Genomic DNA, 17,982 nt, shown 5'->3' with positions numbered 1-17,982 from the left:
GTTAAACAAAGCATTACCACTGACAGATGCCGACGATCGTTGTTGTTGTTGCTGCTGTTGTTGTTCCATAAAAGTAGTGGCTTTACTTAAAATATATTAGAGTTATGGGCTTTGCTACGCATTGCCACTATGTCCATATGTATAACGTTTCTGGTTCATTTTTATTTGCTTTTAAATAAATGGCTAAAGATTTTGCAGGCCATCGACGCTGACGAGGTTATCCCAAATTATCATTTTACAAATTTAATGAACAACTCTGTCCTATGCAAAAACAGCTTGGGATAATTTACCAGCATTAACTAGAACTCCATGAATCGGATGTATCGCCTCTCAGGAGCTCCCAGAATGATTCCAGTAAAGGTTAACAATCACCTTGACCTGTGACCCCGAAACCAAATAGGAATGTTATATACCAATGTACTGACCAAGTTTGAAGACCATAAACCAAGTCGTTTAAAGGAAATTGATCGGAAATTCCCGGATTTTTTCTAGTAAAGGTCACCCTGACCTTGACCTTTGATCCCATATCAATACCAAGTGGATCAAACAATTATTGAACGGATACGAAAGTTTGATGCCGACGATCACACCGGACAAAATAATCCCTTCGGATCAGCCACAGGCAACATAAATTCTGAGTTTTGACAAACAAACAAGTAAACTCTTTATTAGAAGTGCAAACGAACGGCAAAATTGATATTCAAATATTCGATAATTCTTTCGACCGAATAGTCGATTTCCAAAATGAATCTTTTAGAAGTTGTAGTAAATCATTATTATTCGCTAAAGTAATAGCCGGGGCCTTTTACCCTACTTTATCGTAGCCGTTAAAAGTTTGTATACATCTTTAATATGTGTGACATATCAAATACAGAGTACCGAAGTTTAATTTGTAGATTTAAACTTTCGACCGTCTGAAAATATTTTTTTAACAAAGTCTTTGACTTCTTGAATTACATTGCAAACTTCCAGTCACAATAGGGCTTCATAAATAAATGAATACATTAAAGCTTTTATGTATTTCTTTTCAACAACAAACGGTCATAAATTTCTTAATTGAAATATCTAAACTTTTAGAACAGATAAAATCTGGCCTGTTTAAATGCGGTGATTTGAAATTTTATGGGCCAATTAAAGCTGCACTCTCACAGTTATACAATTTTTACAACTTTTTTTTGTCTTGGAAAGAGCCATTTTTTTGCGTAAATATCAGTAAACCAATGATAAAAGATTGCTGACAAAAGATCAGATCGCCGATTTGCATATTTCCGTTCGAAAATTAATGTTTTATGGCTTAAACCGTTACAAACGGTTGAAGAAAAATGCATATTTGTTTTAGAACTTAATATATAAATCTGCGATCTAATTTTTGTCAGCGGTCCTATATAACTGGTTTCCATGGATTTTCGCAAAAATTGGCTCCTTCAAAGACAAAGAATAAAATAAAGTTGTCAAAACGTTAAATCTGTGAGAGTTCAGCCGCAAAGTGGGTGCCATTGTCCATCTATTTTTCTCAGTTCATCAATGGTAGGGGAATCAGGTTCTTTCGAACGCTTTATGGCATTCATTTGACCTTCACAATGTGATGATCTCACTTTAACCTTTTCAATATCTTTATGACTTCAAGTGTAAAAAGGATAAAAGTAAATGTCAGAATTATATAATTTTGCCAGAATAAATACATGTGATTTATAAGGTCTAGTCTGTGATGTCGTGTTGTTGATAAAAGATTGTATATAAAGTTATAATAAATCCAGTTCACGTTTCCTGGGGAGGCTTAAAACAACTCATTCTTTTGGCACCGGTTTAAAACAACTCATTTATTCGGTGTGAGGGGAAAAAACAAGTCATTCTTTCAGCGGGGTATAAAAACAAGTCATTCTTTCGGCGGGGTAAAAAAACAACTCATTCTTTAGCGGGGTATAAAAACAACTCATTCTTTCGGCGGGGTATAAAAACAACTCATTCTTTTAGCGGGGTAAAAACAACTCAGTCTTTCGGCGGGGTATAAAAACAACTCATTCTTTTAGCGGGGTAAAAACAACTCAGTCTTTCGGCGGGGTAAAAAAACAACTCATTCTTTAGCGGGGTATAAAAACAACTCATTCTTTAGCGGGGTATAAAAACAACTCATTCTTTTAGCGGGGTAAAAACAACTCAGTCTTTCGGCGGGGTATAAAAACAACTCATTCTTTCGGCAGGGAATAAAAACAACTCATTCTTTCGGCGGGGAATAAAAACAACTCATTCTTTCAGAAGGGGTATAAAAACAACTCATTCTTTCGGCGGGGGATAAAAACAATTCATTCTTCTTAATCATTTGCCTTTATTTTCCTAAAATATAATTATTATCCAGAGGTTATAAATACATTTTTAAATAATGTATGAACTAATTTAATAGGAACGATACACTCTGTAAGGTATTTTTAAAACCTTGACAATGACTTCGGTCGAACATCTTAAACAATAATAATTATAACATTCTATAGACACAAAACAATCTGTATTCGTTTTAAATAAATGTTGTAAAAAATGGCATCATCTGATCATACATAAATGTACATACAAGTTATAAAGATAGAACAAGAGCCCCACTGAGCAAATACTCCTCTGGTTTTCCCTGTCAAACAAGGGGTTTAACTCATCCATCATTAAAACCAGAGTAATGAAATTTGCTATACATATACCTGTGCATACCTGCACCTGTGCACCAAGATTCATTTGAGTGTATTGAATGTTTTTTTAATCATGGACAAGATTAAGGTTTTGCATGCCAACACCATTGATGCCAAGAATAATTAAATGCTCTCTGGAAACATGACATTTTGTGAACCAAGTTTCATTTGAATATTTTGAAGTTTCTTTTAAATAATGGTGAAGCTTAACATTTCTGCACCACAGCACCACTAATGAAAATAATGACAGCTATAAAAATGTGACCAAGTCTATCACGATACATCAACTTCTTCTCTTTACGAGACAAACAAGCTCAACATGTCATCACAAACTTTTATCAACAACACAGTTATCACAGACTAGAGGCACTACATGTTATGTCATGTCATCATCTACTCTTGGCCTTTATGCCATCGGCAAACTGTTGGAATCCTTCTTCGATAACTCCCTCTGTAACCCCTATGTTTTCATCTATATAATAGCATGTTACTCCTAAAAACAAAATAAAGAGATATCATTAATTCCATGAACTACGATTTGGTTATGATTTTTTTTATATATAATAGCATGTTACACCTGGAAACAAAATAAAGAGATATCATAAATTCTGTTAACAATGATTGGGTTATGAAAAAACAAAACTTCAAGCAAGTTTTGACCCTGATCTGTTGCCTTTTTAGGGGCAAAAATGGGCATAACTCCATAATAATCACAACTAGAGTTATAGACCTTGCTTCACATGATTATTATGTCTGTCATTTTTTGTAATCAGTGTAATTTGAATATTTTGGATGCTTCTTAACTTATAGTAAGGGATGAAGTTGTTTCAATGCAGACACTGACTGACATCATTAAGGTTATCATAATATCTCATTTTTCTTTGAAACTTGCTACATGTGTCATTATTTACACAAGTACATAGAACACTGATTGTAATCGGAGTGTGTATACCACATGATAAATTATGTCAGAAATGCTGCGAAGGTAGGCAACATTTTTCTTCGACTGAAGACTTAAAACAAAGTTAACTTTTTTCACCATTTTAAAGAAACAATGGGCAATCTATACCGCTTAAAGAGCCCTGCTTTCGTTTTATTTACTGAGTTTGATTAGGTGAATACTTTTCTAAAACACTTTGACAAACCTGTTTCCAAAATAATGTTTTGACAGTGCAGTGGTTTTGTGAAAAGGTTTGTCATAGTGTTTTAAGACAATAAACACTTAATCAAACTTTGGTAAAACATCAAAGGCAGGGCTCTGTAAGTGGTGTAGAAAACACTATGTTTCATTTAAAATGGTGATTTTTTTTTGTAAAGTTATCTTTGTTAAAAGTATTCATTCAAAGCAAAATATTGCCTGCCATCGATGCATTTATGACGCAATTATAAAGTAGTAAATACACACAGGTAATTCAAAGCAAAATATTGCCTTCGGACTGCTCATTTATGACACAACTATCACGTGGTATACACACAGGAAACGAGAAGATCTTTAAGTTGATAAGAGTTGAAAATTAAAGTAGGAGTGAGAAATCATAAAATCATAAAAAAAAGGTTTACATTTTTTTAGCAAAGTTATAAGATAAGAAATAATCCTTTTACATCATTAGTGTGTTTTGAACATATAGCAAACTAGCAATTATGTGTGCATGTTTTTTAAAATCCTGGCATAGTGAACAAACAACCAGTACCTACCAACTTTAGAAAGATCTCGTATATTTCTGTATTCATCATCGAAGAACAACATGTCCTCAAAGTCGATACCACTGTTCTTCTTAAATCTGTAATAGATATACTTTGCTTAATGAACCATTTTTCAATGATAAGAAGTCAGCTGTTAACTAAAACATTTACAATGAATGTGCCTTCTATAAAAAGCTTTTTGTAAGTTTAAGTCTGGCTGTACCATATTGGACAGGTAACGTTGTTTTCATTTATGCATTATTTTCTGATCTAAGAATGGCAACCAGTAGGTGGAGCTTATATCCAAGCTCACTGTGCAATAAGTACAATGCAGATTTACAAAATATTTCAACATATGAAGGCTGCCTTTTCCTGTTTGGTCAAGCGTTTAAGTATAGCCACTTGTATAAAGCTTCATGTACATGTAGTATATATCCATCATATAAACAAATAATGTATAAGGTCCACACACCCCTGCCCCCTTTCCCAAACCTGACAACTAAATCTAAGAAAGCAGTTTAAGCAGCACTATTTCTTTGAATTGAACAATCGCCAAAGACTTACTTGTTAAAGTGTGTGATTTTACATCCAGGGTATATCTCCTTGTACGAGAAATATTGGTCCCAGTCAAACAAAGCACACAAAGAGTTGGCTTCCTGGGTACATGCCGTCCTGTAAATGCAACAAATTAAGTTACTTTGAACAAACCAACTGAGCTGGTGAGTACAGTATACAGTGCACTGTATAGAACTGACAGTAACTGTCTTCAGTTTTAATATATCGCCAGAAACCATTAGCTCTATATCCCAGGGACCAGCCAGAATACTTTGAGCTTTGCAAATATTGAGCCAATGTGGGAATGCTTACAAAGAGAGTCAATATTAATAGGTCCTTTATATAAAGTTCGAGTCTACGAGGAATTCGAGTCAAGTGATATAGAGCCAACAGGTTTCCACAATTGCTTTATTCGCATCAAACTACAGGTTTTTCAGTAAAAATATATACAGATTTGGTACAGAATAACTATAAAGAACAACAAGCAGGATTGTCGATTACTCTTCAATCTACCAATTATCTCCCTTTTATTGTTTTAAATTTCTCATAAGAAGTGAATTCCACAAATTTGAAACATTTTTATTTTTTTTACTTATTTTTTAAGGCTACCGTTATGTTACAAGCAACATATAGAGTGAGACATTTCATTTACGGAGTTTTTCGGTTTCCTGTAAGCTACTAGACTAGTGTAGGCATTTTTGAAAGGGCTAATTAAAATGATTTATTTTACAACTTTAAACATTTGTAAGTGTAAATATATATATACACATGTAGGAATTTAGGAAGTATGTTGTACCTTGAAGCAACTGCAATAATATACCCATCTTGTTTAAGCTTGGCCAGGACCTTGGGCACATCCCTGAAGGGTTTCACCACTCTCCCATGCCGGTCTACTATTTCACCTGACCTGAAAATATACCAGGGTTTGTATAGACTGACATCCAAAAATGCTCAGAATATCAAAATATTTCTTTTAATGTAAGAAAGCTTCTATACCAGCAAAGACAGTAAAAAGTGATGTATGCAGTACAAATTGCTAGTATCTGTTCTAAAGCCAGGCACGAATCTTTTATCATTATTAGTTATATTAAAGATATTTTGGAACATTTAAGAATAACTTTTTCGAGCCTGATTCTATAACTCACACTAATGAGTTTGATTATGAACAGTCAGACTCAGAAAAGCACTTTTATTAAATAACAAAACATCATCTTAATTCCATTTGTTTTATAAAGATAAATGTCAATTATTAATAATTATACAATTTGGAAAGGTATTGAAATTCAGTAAATAACATCATCAAACTAATTTAAGCCTAGAAAGAAAGGAACAAAGAAATGGAGATTTTCCACCTTGAGACCCACTAGACTGTTCGCAATTATGGTACCAATACTGTGATAAAGAATGCTGAGTTGGACAAATGAAGTCTTTCATTAAAAGTTCATGACAGTATAACACTCATTTCAGGCAACAACTGGTCTGTTCTTTGAATAATTTATAACATTGAAACAATGTACCGACCATCAAATTACACTTTGTCTTTTGATATCGGATCGGCAAAATGTATCTTTTTTACATGATAATTTCCATACATTTTTTATACCTGAACATGTAGTAACAGCTGATGAAATAGACATGCTAATTTGTAATTAGCATATCATATACAACATAAAAGGTACCGGGGTATTAACTTTCATGTTTTTTCCCAATATGTCCCACATATTTTACCCGTATTAAGTCCAGTTTATAATAGTTTATTTTAACTTGATTGTGACAAAGCTTATAGAATCACTGGGTAGGAACCTGAGTAGTGGTGTACATTTTGAGAGGCCAGGAGAAAGTACCCCTAGAGGAGATTGAATAGGCAACACCTTGGGTGAGAGGTGGATACCTTTACAACTAGACCACTCTCGCCAAGTTTTATTTGAATTTAGCTAGACTTCTACATGCATGTAATCAGTATTTGTAAATCTGACTCCATTTGCTATTGATTATCAAATCAAATCGAACCAAGCATTTTGATTTACTATCAGACAAAAATCAGAAGTTCATTATCGTTTGGGAATATATTCTTTATACATACATTGTAGTATCATCATGATCATTTGAATGATAGAAAATGCAAACTTTGTGATAAAAACAATATTGGTGATAATCATTATTTATCAAAATGTAGACATTTTGCCGAATATAGAATAAGTTTTATTGACAGACAATTGTACCAATATCCTAATGTTTTGAAATTAAATAAAGAATTAAAAATAAACAAAATCAATCCCAATGATGATATAAAATTCATAAAATTATGTAAATTCCTCAAGTGTATTGTTAACAAATTTAGTATAAGAATGTAACATTATGTTTTCCTCCAAATATATTTATATGTTTGATAAATCAAAGTTTAAATAACATAAGAAATATCCATATTTAGAAATTCTGTATTACTATGTCCAATACATTATGTATTGCCTCATAATGTGGTATCCAATACATTATGTATTGCCTCATAATGTGGTATTGTATATGTACCCATGCTCTTTTTGTCATGTATTTATGACATGATTGAGTAATGTTAAATAAACTTGTAAACTTGACTGGTTCTACCAGGAATCAGTAAGTGTGATACTATAGTAATGCTCTTAAGAATAATAAGTATATTTCCATAAACTTGTACTGTCTTAAATATTCACTTAATGAATGAACAAAGCAACAAAACAAATACATCACCACATGTACTTAAAGTGACACTCTTATTCAAAATCAATACATACACATGTATGATATAACAAACATCAATTTTGACTGATAAACCTTTAACTACTTACTTAATAATGCATTTATGGAAAATATTAATTACTCATGACAAGATTGTAACCGTGTATTTAATAGCAGAAAGCGCAAAAATATTAAATGATTGGTGAATGCTAAAAGATTTACTGTGATCTACTATAGTCTCCTAAGGTAGAAATAACGTGTTTTATGCTTATTTCTTTCAAATGAAACTTGGTATCCTTCATGAGAACCATTGTTTTCGGCATTTATTCATCCTTTTTGGAAAACTAAAACAATAATATTAAATGTGGTAAATCTTATTGGGAGTAAGAGTGCACCTTTAATAATTGCACATCAGTTAAAAAATGATGCACACCACATCAAATACATGTATGTATGTAAGTTATCGCTTTACAAAAAGATACGTTATTACCAGAAGTAATATTAGCAACATCTATTTTAAACAAAATTGATAGTCGCCTACATACTATTTTCAGTGCAATTTATGGGGTAGTACTTGATTATCCTTTTATAACAACATGTATTATGTATTATATTTAGACATTATGCCAAATTTAAGAATTTGAATGACATAAAACTGCAGGAGTTTATTAATGGAATTGTTTATAATGATAATAAAAATAAATATAATAACAGAAATTGGCATAGAGTTTTACAGCTTAGTCAACTTAACTTTTACATACTTTCGTTTCTGGAATGGTGGATCTACATGTGTGTCAACCCAGAATGGCCACAGTGTGTAGTCTGAAAATAAGCAGATATCACCCCATCAGAACTACCCAATAATAAAACATAACTGTGCGCTCATTAACTGAATATGTGAATTTTATGTAGTGTTTATAAAAGGTTATACTACTGTTACAGTGTATATGAAAAAATCTACATTCCAGGGTTCTCTAAATGAACCGGCCGCCGGCCTATTTGACCGGTTAAAACCAGAAATCGGCCGGTTAAAATTGTTGTAGAAACCATAAGGTCACATTCTTTTCTGACATATTTAATACTGATTATTTAGTCTTACTTCGGCGTATTAAGAGTCTTCAGGTTCGAAATCGTATTGGTAAGAAATCTCCGTAATTCGCGCATGCGCAAGCACGGTTTCATGTTAGAAGAAAACATTGCCGATGTCAAAAAAATGTACAGTCATAGATGACTTTTTTTCGGCCACAAACAGCCACCCGTAAGTATGAATACCGTATTTTACCTTAGAGTTCGGACACCTTTAAATAATTAATTTTTGAATGATTCATTTCTAAAATGGCACTATCACATGAATTTACAATGTTTCATTGTTTGTAAAAAGCAACACAAGAAATTAAAAATTATACCAAGATCAAAGACGACCATCTTGGGCTTTCTTGGTCCGTTGCTTGCCATTCTGAATAGTTGTCTTTTCAGTATATTGAAGCTTGAGTTTATCAAGGCAATGGTACCCTTCAAAAAATAAAGACAACATAGTTTAGTGTAGATTATTGCAAAATGGGAAATATCAAAGAGACTAAAGTTTGGAACACAACCAGCATTGTGGTGCCTTATTAGCAAAGCAGCTCAACAACAGTATTCATCCAAGAAATTCCCAACATATCCCTGACACAGGGGCAGGATGAGTTGTTTTGACACACCCCTATGACCACGCCCCCCCCCCCCCCCATAATAAAAAAAAATCAAACATGCTTATTAATAATGATGGGGGAACTGTTACTAGTGATAACTTCAAACATTATTTTTTATTTTCATTCTGTAACCTTTGTAAATGGTGATGACTTGCCCCTGTATTTCCTCATATTTGCCGAGCTGACCATATTCAAGAGGCTATAACTTTTTCACATCTCAACCAAACTTTACAATTTTGGGCTTTCCTTGTAGAGTTACTACAAATCTTTAAGAAAAAGTACAATTTTACCGAAAACAAATGCCATTTCAAACCTGAAATGAAAAAGACATGAGTCTTGACGAACCAACTACCCGCTTATTTCACCAAAGTTTTTCAGACTAAAAATGCATTATCCTGCTTAGGCAACACGTGTGCCTAACGCACACCATATATCTATTAAGATACATGTAAAATGGAAGTCAAATGTCATCCCATAGAGCCGAGCACACAAACAATATTCAGACTTTGTTTACATAAAAATATATGCCAGCAAGAATGTATAAACACGATCAAATTGACCCCAATACATCGTAGATACAAGCAGAGCACCAACGCATTTTTCCGGTTGAAAAATATTGCGCAATGTTCATGTCGGCATATGTGTAAATGAATAAACAAAGATTGTATGCACAGCTCTGTGGGATGACATTAGACTTCCATTTTGCAGGTATCGTTCTAGATATATGGTTTCTGTGAGTCATAGTCTGTATTTGTCTGCAGAATTGGTGATTTTTTTCTTTATGTTATCAAATTTTACATGTTACATAATAATATAAAGAAAAATATATCATAAATATAGATATAAAAGGGTAGTAAAATAAGTAAATAAAAACCTTTTTATCATCCTTATTATCATGGTGAATAATGAACGTGAGATGGTGTTTTTGATAAATTATATACTAATACTATTCAGGAAGACTTAACTAATGAGTTTAAATTTAACAGTTTCAGATAAGATATACAACTACAATCTTTATCCCGAAGCAGCAAATTAGCAACCAACATGAGCCTGTCTGAGTTTTTTAGTCTTACCTAAAAACATCAGTCTTAGTCTATTAGGCTCAACGGGAGCCTAATCAACGAAAGAGAATGGTTTAAGTTCGGCAAGAAGCTGATAGGGATCTGGTCATTTTGTAGCCTTTCCATTTTGTAACCGCTCAATCTTGGTTATTTCTAACCATTCTGTTAGTCAATACGTAACCATCAAGAAATCAATTGGTCATATGGTTACCATCAGTAAACGAGGTGATAATTGGTACACTAAGCACCTCGTTAAATCTATTATTTGATACTGAATGTATATGGCACAGCAACCAAGACACCAATTGGGAGAAATTACTCAAATTCTCACCAATTACAAGCTAACAATAAGCGTTACTCAATTGAGCGTCACTTTTCAAATTGTATGCCACATTCCGTTCCGCATACTTTCAAACCGAATTCCGACAAAACAGCATAAATTTCACATCATGTCACAGTGCACCAGCCAGGATTTGAAAAGGGCAGGGTGGAGTTTTGAAAAGGGCAAGCTACATGAGTCGTGTAGGGGCGATTGGGGGTGGTTGTGGGAGGGGTCCACCCCTGTCACAAGGTTGTTTTTTTTTTACGGGGGGGGGGGGGGGGCGAGGTCTCACCCTAGAATTTGTTTTGTTTTCATACTCAATTTAAATCATTTTCCATGATTTTCAGACTTGAACAAAATGGGTCTTTTTCTCAAAATTTAGAAGGGTGTGTTTTAATATCAAAATTAAAATTTGTCTTATTGTCTGTGGTATAGTGTGATTGTACTTGACTGGAGTCATCTTTAATGCAATGTCACATATTTCTCCTAAAAATCATGTAAAATGAAGAAAAAAACAAAGACAGTTAAACATTTGAAGCAATCAAATAAATAAATACACAAAAAACAAATATGTAAGGGACGAATGTTAATTTGGTACGTTCAGGATTGGGTACGAATGTTACATTCAGCCTGGCTGTTATTTAATTGTCTTTAGTAAAATAATGTTTAATATGCTGATGTTTTAGAATAAAATGACAATAAAAATCACCGCCCTTGCTTAAAAAGTCACTTATAAAACATAGAACATTGATAAAATAACTCCGAAATTCGGTCTGACAAAATGGCGGTTTCGGCGAATTTTGACAAGATCGTGGACATGATAGGTAAACACTATATAAAGCATCAACATATTTTTGTGGGTTACAAAGAAATTTTCATCATCAATATTTTAGAAATAAACTTTCAAAACATTTACTGAATAAGTGTCGTATTTGATTGTGTTAGCGCCACTTTTCCTGTGTTTATAAATCGGCAGTGACCATCTGCTTCAAATCAACACTGTTTAAAATGGCGAGTCTCGTCTGTACAACACAATAAACAATTATTTTAAAATATTTTATTGTGCTTGACAACATTTTTCACCATCCCCTCACATTTTCTATAGCATTTTACGAACTTTCAGCATTGAATAAATGAGTTCTCAATGTATATTCTGATTGGCTGGTATTCAATAGCTCCGCCCACAGTGACTTGAAGGGAATGTGCTGAATTTTGACCTCTACAAAATTTAGTGACATTATACCTAAAATAACCTAAAATATTTAATTTTTTTCTTCAGATTCATCAAAGGGGTCACTCATACCAACTATCTAGCATAAATAACTATGAATTACGGCACTTTTACAAAGTCAGAAAATCTCGATTTGTCTAAATAGAGTAAAGTGAAACAACTCCAATTTCATCGAAATGTGACACCTACAAAGGCACCCAAACGAAAAGTTGCAAAAAAACATGCAGCCAACATGCAGATAAAACTTCAGTCTTTCAATTGCAACCAATATTCTCACCTGAACATGCATCTAGTTGGAGAAATTTGATAAAGTTTCTGAAAATCGCAAAAATATCTCAACACAGACTTGCGTTCTGTTTATGCAAATAAACCAGTCTAATTTTTTTTTTAATATTGTATTTAATAATACAATCAACCTTACTAATATTTCATCAATTACCTTTCATTAATAAACGAACAAAACAGCCTTTACTCGCGAGATAATGGGTAAATTAAAAAAAAAAAAAACACATGCAGGTTTGGTTACATTACACTATTACTTCTTCCCCGAATTCTCATTGTATGTACCCAAAATGGTTTTAAACAATATTTTAGTGACAAACAATGATTCAGATGCCTGTGACTGTTACAATATGATTTCTCAACAGTTACGATGTGATCAGCATTGAGCGGTTACGAAATAACCATTATTCAGCTGATGAAATAGTTCAGTAATACTAATACTTATAGTCAGATAGCATGACCTAATTATATACAATTACCTGCTATCAGCCACTAAATATCGCAAAAAATGTCAAATTTGTTATCTGCAAAAAACCGGAAGTTCAATTTTGGCGAGCTTGATTGAAGAAAGTCGATTAGAACGGTTACACTCTACTATTACAATTCAATCTCGTATGCTATTACCTCCCTTTAGTGTTTTTTTGGAAGCATAACACCATAAAGTTTTCAACTTGGTCCCAGGTTTTCAACTAGTGTAAAACTAATGAAATGTCCTTACATGCGAATACCACAATACAAATGAATGCTGAGGACTGGTCTGTGCAAATATATTCAGCGTTATCAAGATGTGAAAACGAACAGTAAAGATTTTACACTTTCACAATATCATTATGGTGTGAAGTATTTCCGAGATTACTGGCCTGCTATTTCACCTGACATGATGTCGAACAATATTTTCAATTCTATAAATCATTGCTAAAAAATGTGACCGCTATCTATTTTTATCATTCACAATAAATATTGCTGTCAAACATTTGACTTGGTGATCTATTTTTGGGTTCAATATGAACCATAATTGACACTGACATGGATTAATATGTGTGAGCGTTGAACATTCTAATAAAAACCATAAATATATTATGGTTTACGAATCTTGTGCTTCAAGAATGTTAATATTTGCCAACACTTGATCTACATTTCACCAGAAGTTACTAATACCCGGTACTCCACTTCACTCGGTCTAAATTTTAAACAAATTCACATTCAGGGCCTTTGTTGGTGTAAGTAGTTTATACTCTGGGTTCCGGCGTTAGCACATTGAAGGGTCCCAGAGTGACGGTTCAACCACCGCACACCTATCCTGGGATGTTAACCAGTACTAGGTGCCTTCACCTCTGCAAGGGTCAGGGCCTTTGTGATGATGTAAGTTTATTTATACTCCAACTCCGGCAAGGCCCATTTGTTGAGTTCTCCAATAAGGTTATTAGTCATATTAGGTTTTTGGAGTATAGTGTACAGACAGAATGTAACCCTGGTTAGAGCTACCCTGGTTCTTTAATAACGTTCACCTGTGTATAGCACTGTCACAGAGGACCCCCATTTAAAGTCCCTTCCGGAATACCATTAATACTTTTATGGTGGTGTGGCGGGGACTTGAATCTGTGACCCCTGGATTGACAGTCAAGTGTGTTACCAAAATACCACAAATCTGCCACACATTCAGGGGGTGTAATGAATACAGTTCTTATTCTTGTACCACTTGCACCGAATTTTCACTCAATCATTTGTAAAAAACGAAACAAAAAATTCCAAACTAAAAATTATAATACCGAAAAAGTGCCTAATACTAGACGTGCCTCAGAGTTTCCATTCATCTCATTTGCCAGTTAAGTTTACAGTTCGATCAAAACACTTATATTTAGGTTCAATCTAAGTAGGTTATTGAATACGACCCCTGGATAAGTTTAATAAAGATTGACGAAAAAATGCAACCTTGTGTCAACAAAAACTTTTGACCTTCACAGTGACCTTTTTACCCTCATTGACCCATAATCCGTCAACCTGATACCTAGATATGATATTTTCACAGATTATCATTCTGACCAAGTTTCATTAGGTAGAATTGTGACCTCTAGTTTAAGCACATAGTTCTAACATCACTGAGAGAGGATTTTGACTGGGAAATCAAGAAAAAAATAAAGAAAATCCTTTGACCAAGTTTCAAGAACACTTGTTTGAAAAAGAGGCCCCAAAACATTATTTCTTTTCTCCCTAAAATATTTGACCTAGTGACCTACATTAAACCAGACACATCAATTTTACTAGACTCAGATCACATGAAAGAATACAAACAATAACATTTTCATAAAGATTTGTTTTGTCTTTTTCAATTGTACATGTCAAGTCAAATGTTAACGAGAGGCGACACACAACAAATAAGTTTGACCTCGGGCCCGTGAACAAAAATCAACATGCAAGATTTGTATGGTTTATTTCATCTCTAATTATTTTCCAATAATTAATACTTTATTTTGATACACACTGCACATTATCAAATTTATTTCATTAAACATTCTATAAAAACAATAAATACATACATGTATATTCAATAAATAAGTGTATTGGTCCTTAATGTAAGTTTTAAATTCACTTTTTTGTAAAAGTGGTCAACAAATGTATTATGCATCATTATACACATAATTTATAATTTTATATAATGACGAAACATAACGTAACTTTTTATAAACAATAAATATTTGTTGAGGAATATATCAAAGATATAGAGGTTAACAATTTGGATTTCAGTAAATATAATAAAAATTTAAGGTGTACATTCTATTAACATAATTTGTTTATAAAATTCTATGCACATTAATTTTTAAAATAAAAATTCTATAGTTCTATGCATAAATGTTCATAATTTGCTTACAAAATCTATGGACATTTGCATTTAAACTCTTCAAACAGTCAAACTATAAACACTTTTAAATTTCTATGGTTCTAAAAACAAAATAATTCCAAGCATTGGCTAGTGTTAAGGTAATTCATCCATCAATTAGTACAAAAACAATGGTAAGGCCTAAAAAAAAAAATTGTTTGGTTAGGGTTACATCCTTTTCAAAAATAGGTAGGGTAGGTAGGCTTTTTATTTTTTTTATTAGGCTTTATTAGGCTTTATATAAGAATGTCATTTTCATCATTGGAGAATGGTGTTAAAGTTATCTTCTATATAAGCTATTAAGGTTTTAAACTACATATTGAAAAGCAAAAAAAAAGAAGAAAAAAAAGATTATTATTATTTTTTTTTTTTTTTAGTTTTTCATTTTTTTTTTTTCAAACTGACTATAAAAACGTTAGGGTCGGCGCCTATTCCGTAGGTAGGGTCGGGTAACCTGATCCAAATGTATTTTTTTTTAGGCCTAACATTTCATTATAAAGTTACAAAACATAAAGAATGAATATTTTTAAACTCTCACTGACAGCTTTTTTATATATAGACATTATATTATTTAAGGAACATAGCAATACAATTGCTAAAAATCAATTTAATAATTTGATTTATTATCTCCCTTAATTATACCATATTGTAAAAGTAGCGTCATCAGGGTGTTATGCAAAATTGTAATCCATGCGAAATTAACATAATGATTAATCAATATGAATTAAACATAGAAATAAGCTTGATGATATTATCTAAAATCCACTAACACATCAGTCTTGTAAGTATTGGAACATATGACTCCATATTTGCAAAGATTCTTTGCATCCTAATAATGATGGATGGCTTACCATAACAGGACCTCAAATATTATGAGGGTTAAGCGCATGGAAGTTGTAACTCCATATAAAAACAGAAATAAAGCCTGTTTTGTGCTAAGCCTTTGAATAGTATTATGCCTAACAAAATGAATAAAAAAAATTTAAATCATTTATTTTTTAAGCCTACTAAAACATTTCCATATCTTTTCATTTTAAGTATTTTAGTATTTTCCTCATTTTTTCTCTCAAATGAGGATTAATAATGAATATTTGTTGTTTGATTTGTGACTTTATATAACAGTAAACAAATCATTTATACAAGAAAGAATAAAAATCTTTAAATAATGATATAAAAATGAGTAAATGTTCTTTAAAAATAAATAGCAATGATATATATACAAGAAATAAAGCTCAAAGGAATGTTATACGAATATGAGGAAATATACATGTAGGATAATTATTTCAGTGCAAGGTTCCAATATCTTTTACTGATAGAGCACCAAAAGCTACATTAATTTTGGCGTTCATGAGGTGAAATATTTGCGATCTTACCCTGAAACAAACAATTTTTGAGTTTATTATATGCCTAACGTGGATTTCTATAAAATGACAGTTAATAGCAATTTTTCAGAAAAGAGTGCCAAATAGAAATTGTATTCAAATATATTGCTTTTTGGAAGGATGATGTTGAAAGTGTGTCCAAGTCCTCAGCGTTCTGACACTTAATTTGGACATGAATGGCTAAAATTTGATATTTTTTGATAATTGATATTTTCACTATCTGAAACAGTGAAATATCACTATTTTATTTAACTGATTTTTTTTTATAAATTGCTAGAAAGCATATAATAAAAACTCATAATGTTAGATGTTAATGTTACAGGCAAAAACATAAACTCACAGAGCTAATGGTCATAAAGTTAGAAAAAATAATAATACAAAATAAAAATCAATTCACAAATTGAAGATAAAAATGACTTGATAATAAAATTAAAATGGTATCGCTGAACATAATTATTCAAGTGAACACTAAAGTGATTTCAGACTCTTTTTTCATTTTTCATAATAAGCAAAAAAAAATCCAGCTTTCGAACTAAATATCTGTCAGGTTTACACATTAAACTCAGCATAACTAGCAAGGTAACATATTTTCCCTGAAAATGACTTTAACCCATGGAATTGGGAATTTTTCACAAAATCAGGCTTCAAAAATTTTGTAAGTACAATGAATATACTCAAATTCTCTTTTTAACAATTCATTTGCCAGCTTTTATAACTCATTTGAAATAAAAAATATTTTTTTCAAACAGTTTTTTTTTTTTATGAATTCCTACTTCAAAAATCACAATTCATGACTGGAATTTCTCTCTCAAAATTCGGAGAAAAAATGATTTTTTTTGGCATTGGGAACAATAAAATAACTACAACAAAACAACAACCCTGTACTCTATAGCTTACAAGACTCAAATCAGAGTGATATTTAGTATAATACACGAAATGAACGGCAAATGGCACTGCACAACTACAGAGAATTAAGTTCAGACATACATGATATATAAAACATCTCATACAAAATCATACCATATCACAGAAGGGTGATTTGTTCACTACCAATTCTTTTGCACTGTAAATTATTCAAAATGGCTTTTTATGCACTGCAAATTGATCAGACCACTTAATATGTACTGTAATTGACCAGTACCACTTCTTATGCACTGTAAATTGATCAGTTCTATTTCATATGCACTGTAAATTAATCAGTACCATTTCTTATGCACTGTATATTGATCAGTTCTATTTCTTATGCACTGTAAATTGATCAGTTCTATTTCTTATGCACTGTAAATTGATCAGTTCTATTTCTTATGCACTGTAAATTGATCAATACTATTTCATATGCACTGTTAATTGATCAGTTCTATTTCTTATGCACTGTAAATTGATCAGTTCTATTTCTTATGCACTGTAAGTTGATCAGTTCAAATTCTTGTGCACTGTAAAGTAATCAGTACCACTGAGAAAAAACTAGAGTGCTTTAAAAAAAGCCCCCCCCCCCCCCCGCCCAAAA

The 17,982-nt window shown here is 32.3% G+C and overlaps 1 protein-coding gene across 2 annotated transcripts; it reads right to left on the bottom strand.

Moving 5' to 3' along the window:
* Positions 1 to 1,040: 1,040 nt before the first annotated feature.
* Positions 1,041 to 12,785, bottom strand: LOC128243390 (magnesium-dependent phosphatase 1-like). Of its 2 annotated transcripts, none has more exons than XM_052961144.1 (7): positions 12,211 to 12,275; positions 9,035 to 9,140; positions 8,390 to 8,450; positions 5,710 to 5,820; positions 4,923 to 5,030; positions 4,371 to 4,456; positions 1,041 to 3,168 (listed from the first exon to the last, which is right to left on the bottom strand). In XM_052961144.1, exons 1-7 carry the CDS (start codon positions 12,220 to 12,222, stop codon positions 3,065 to 3,067), a joined length of 588 nt encoding a protein of 195 aa, XP_052817104.1. In that variant the 5' UTR covers positions 12,223 to 12,275; the 3' UTR covers positions 1,041 to 3,064. The 2 variants fall into 2 exon arrangements, with proteins under 2 accessions (XP_052817104.1, XP_052817105.1); XM_052961145.1 differs by lacking the exon at positions 12,211 to 12,275 and adding an exon at positions 12,695 to 12,785 and having other exon boundaries at positions 1,047 to 3,168.
* Between the last annotated feature and the right edge of the window lie 5,197 nt (positions 12,786 to 17,982).

The sequence above is a fragment of the Mya arenaria genome, chromosome 8, assembly GCF_026914265.1.
Source record: "Mya arenaria isolate MELC-2E11 chromosome 8, ASM2691426v1".
Lineage (NCBI taxonomy): Eukaryota > Metazoa > Mollusca > Bivalvia > Myida > Myidae > Mya > Mya arenaria.
The sequence above is the reverse complement of the archived record's forward strand: the minus strand, read 5'-3'. Positions and strand labels throughout refer to the sequence as shown.

What these genes read in the sequence shown, in the direction of transcription:
- LOC128243390 (XM_052961144.1), bottom strand. An exon ending in GATGGTCGTCTTTGATCTTG is followed by an intron (nt 8,451 to 9,034) that starts GTATAATTTTTA and finishes GCTTATTTTCAG; the next exon opens with ACTACACACTGTGGCCATTC. An exon ending in ATTATTGCAGTTGCTTCAAG is followed by an intron (nt 5,031 to 5,709) that starts GTACAACATACT and finishes TTGCATTTACAG; the next exon opens with GACGGCATGTACCCAGGAAG.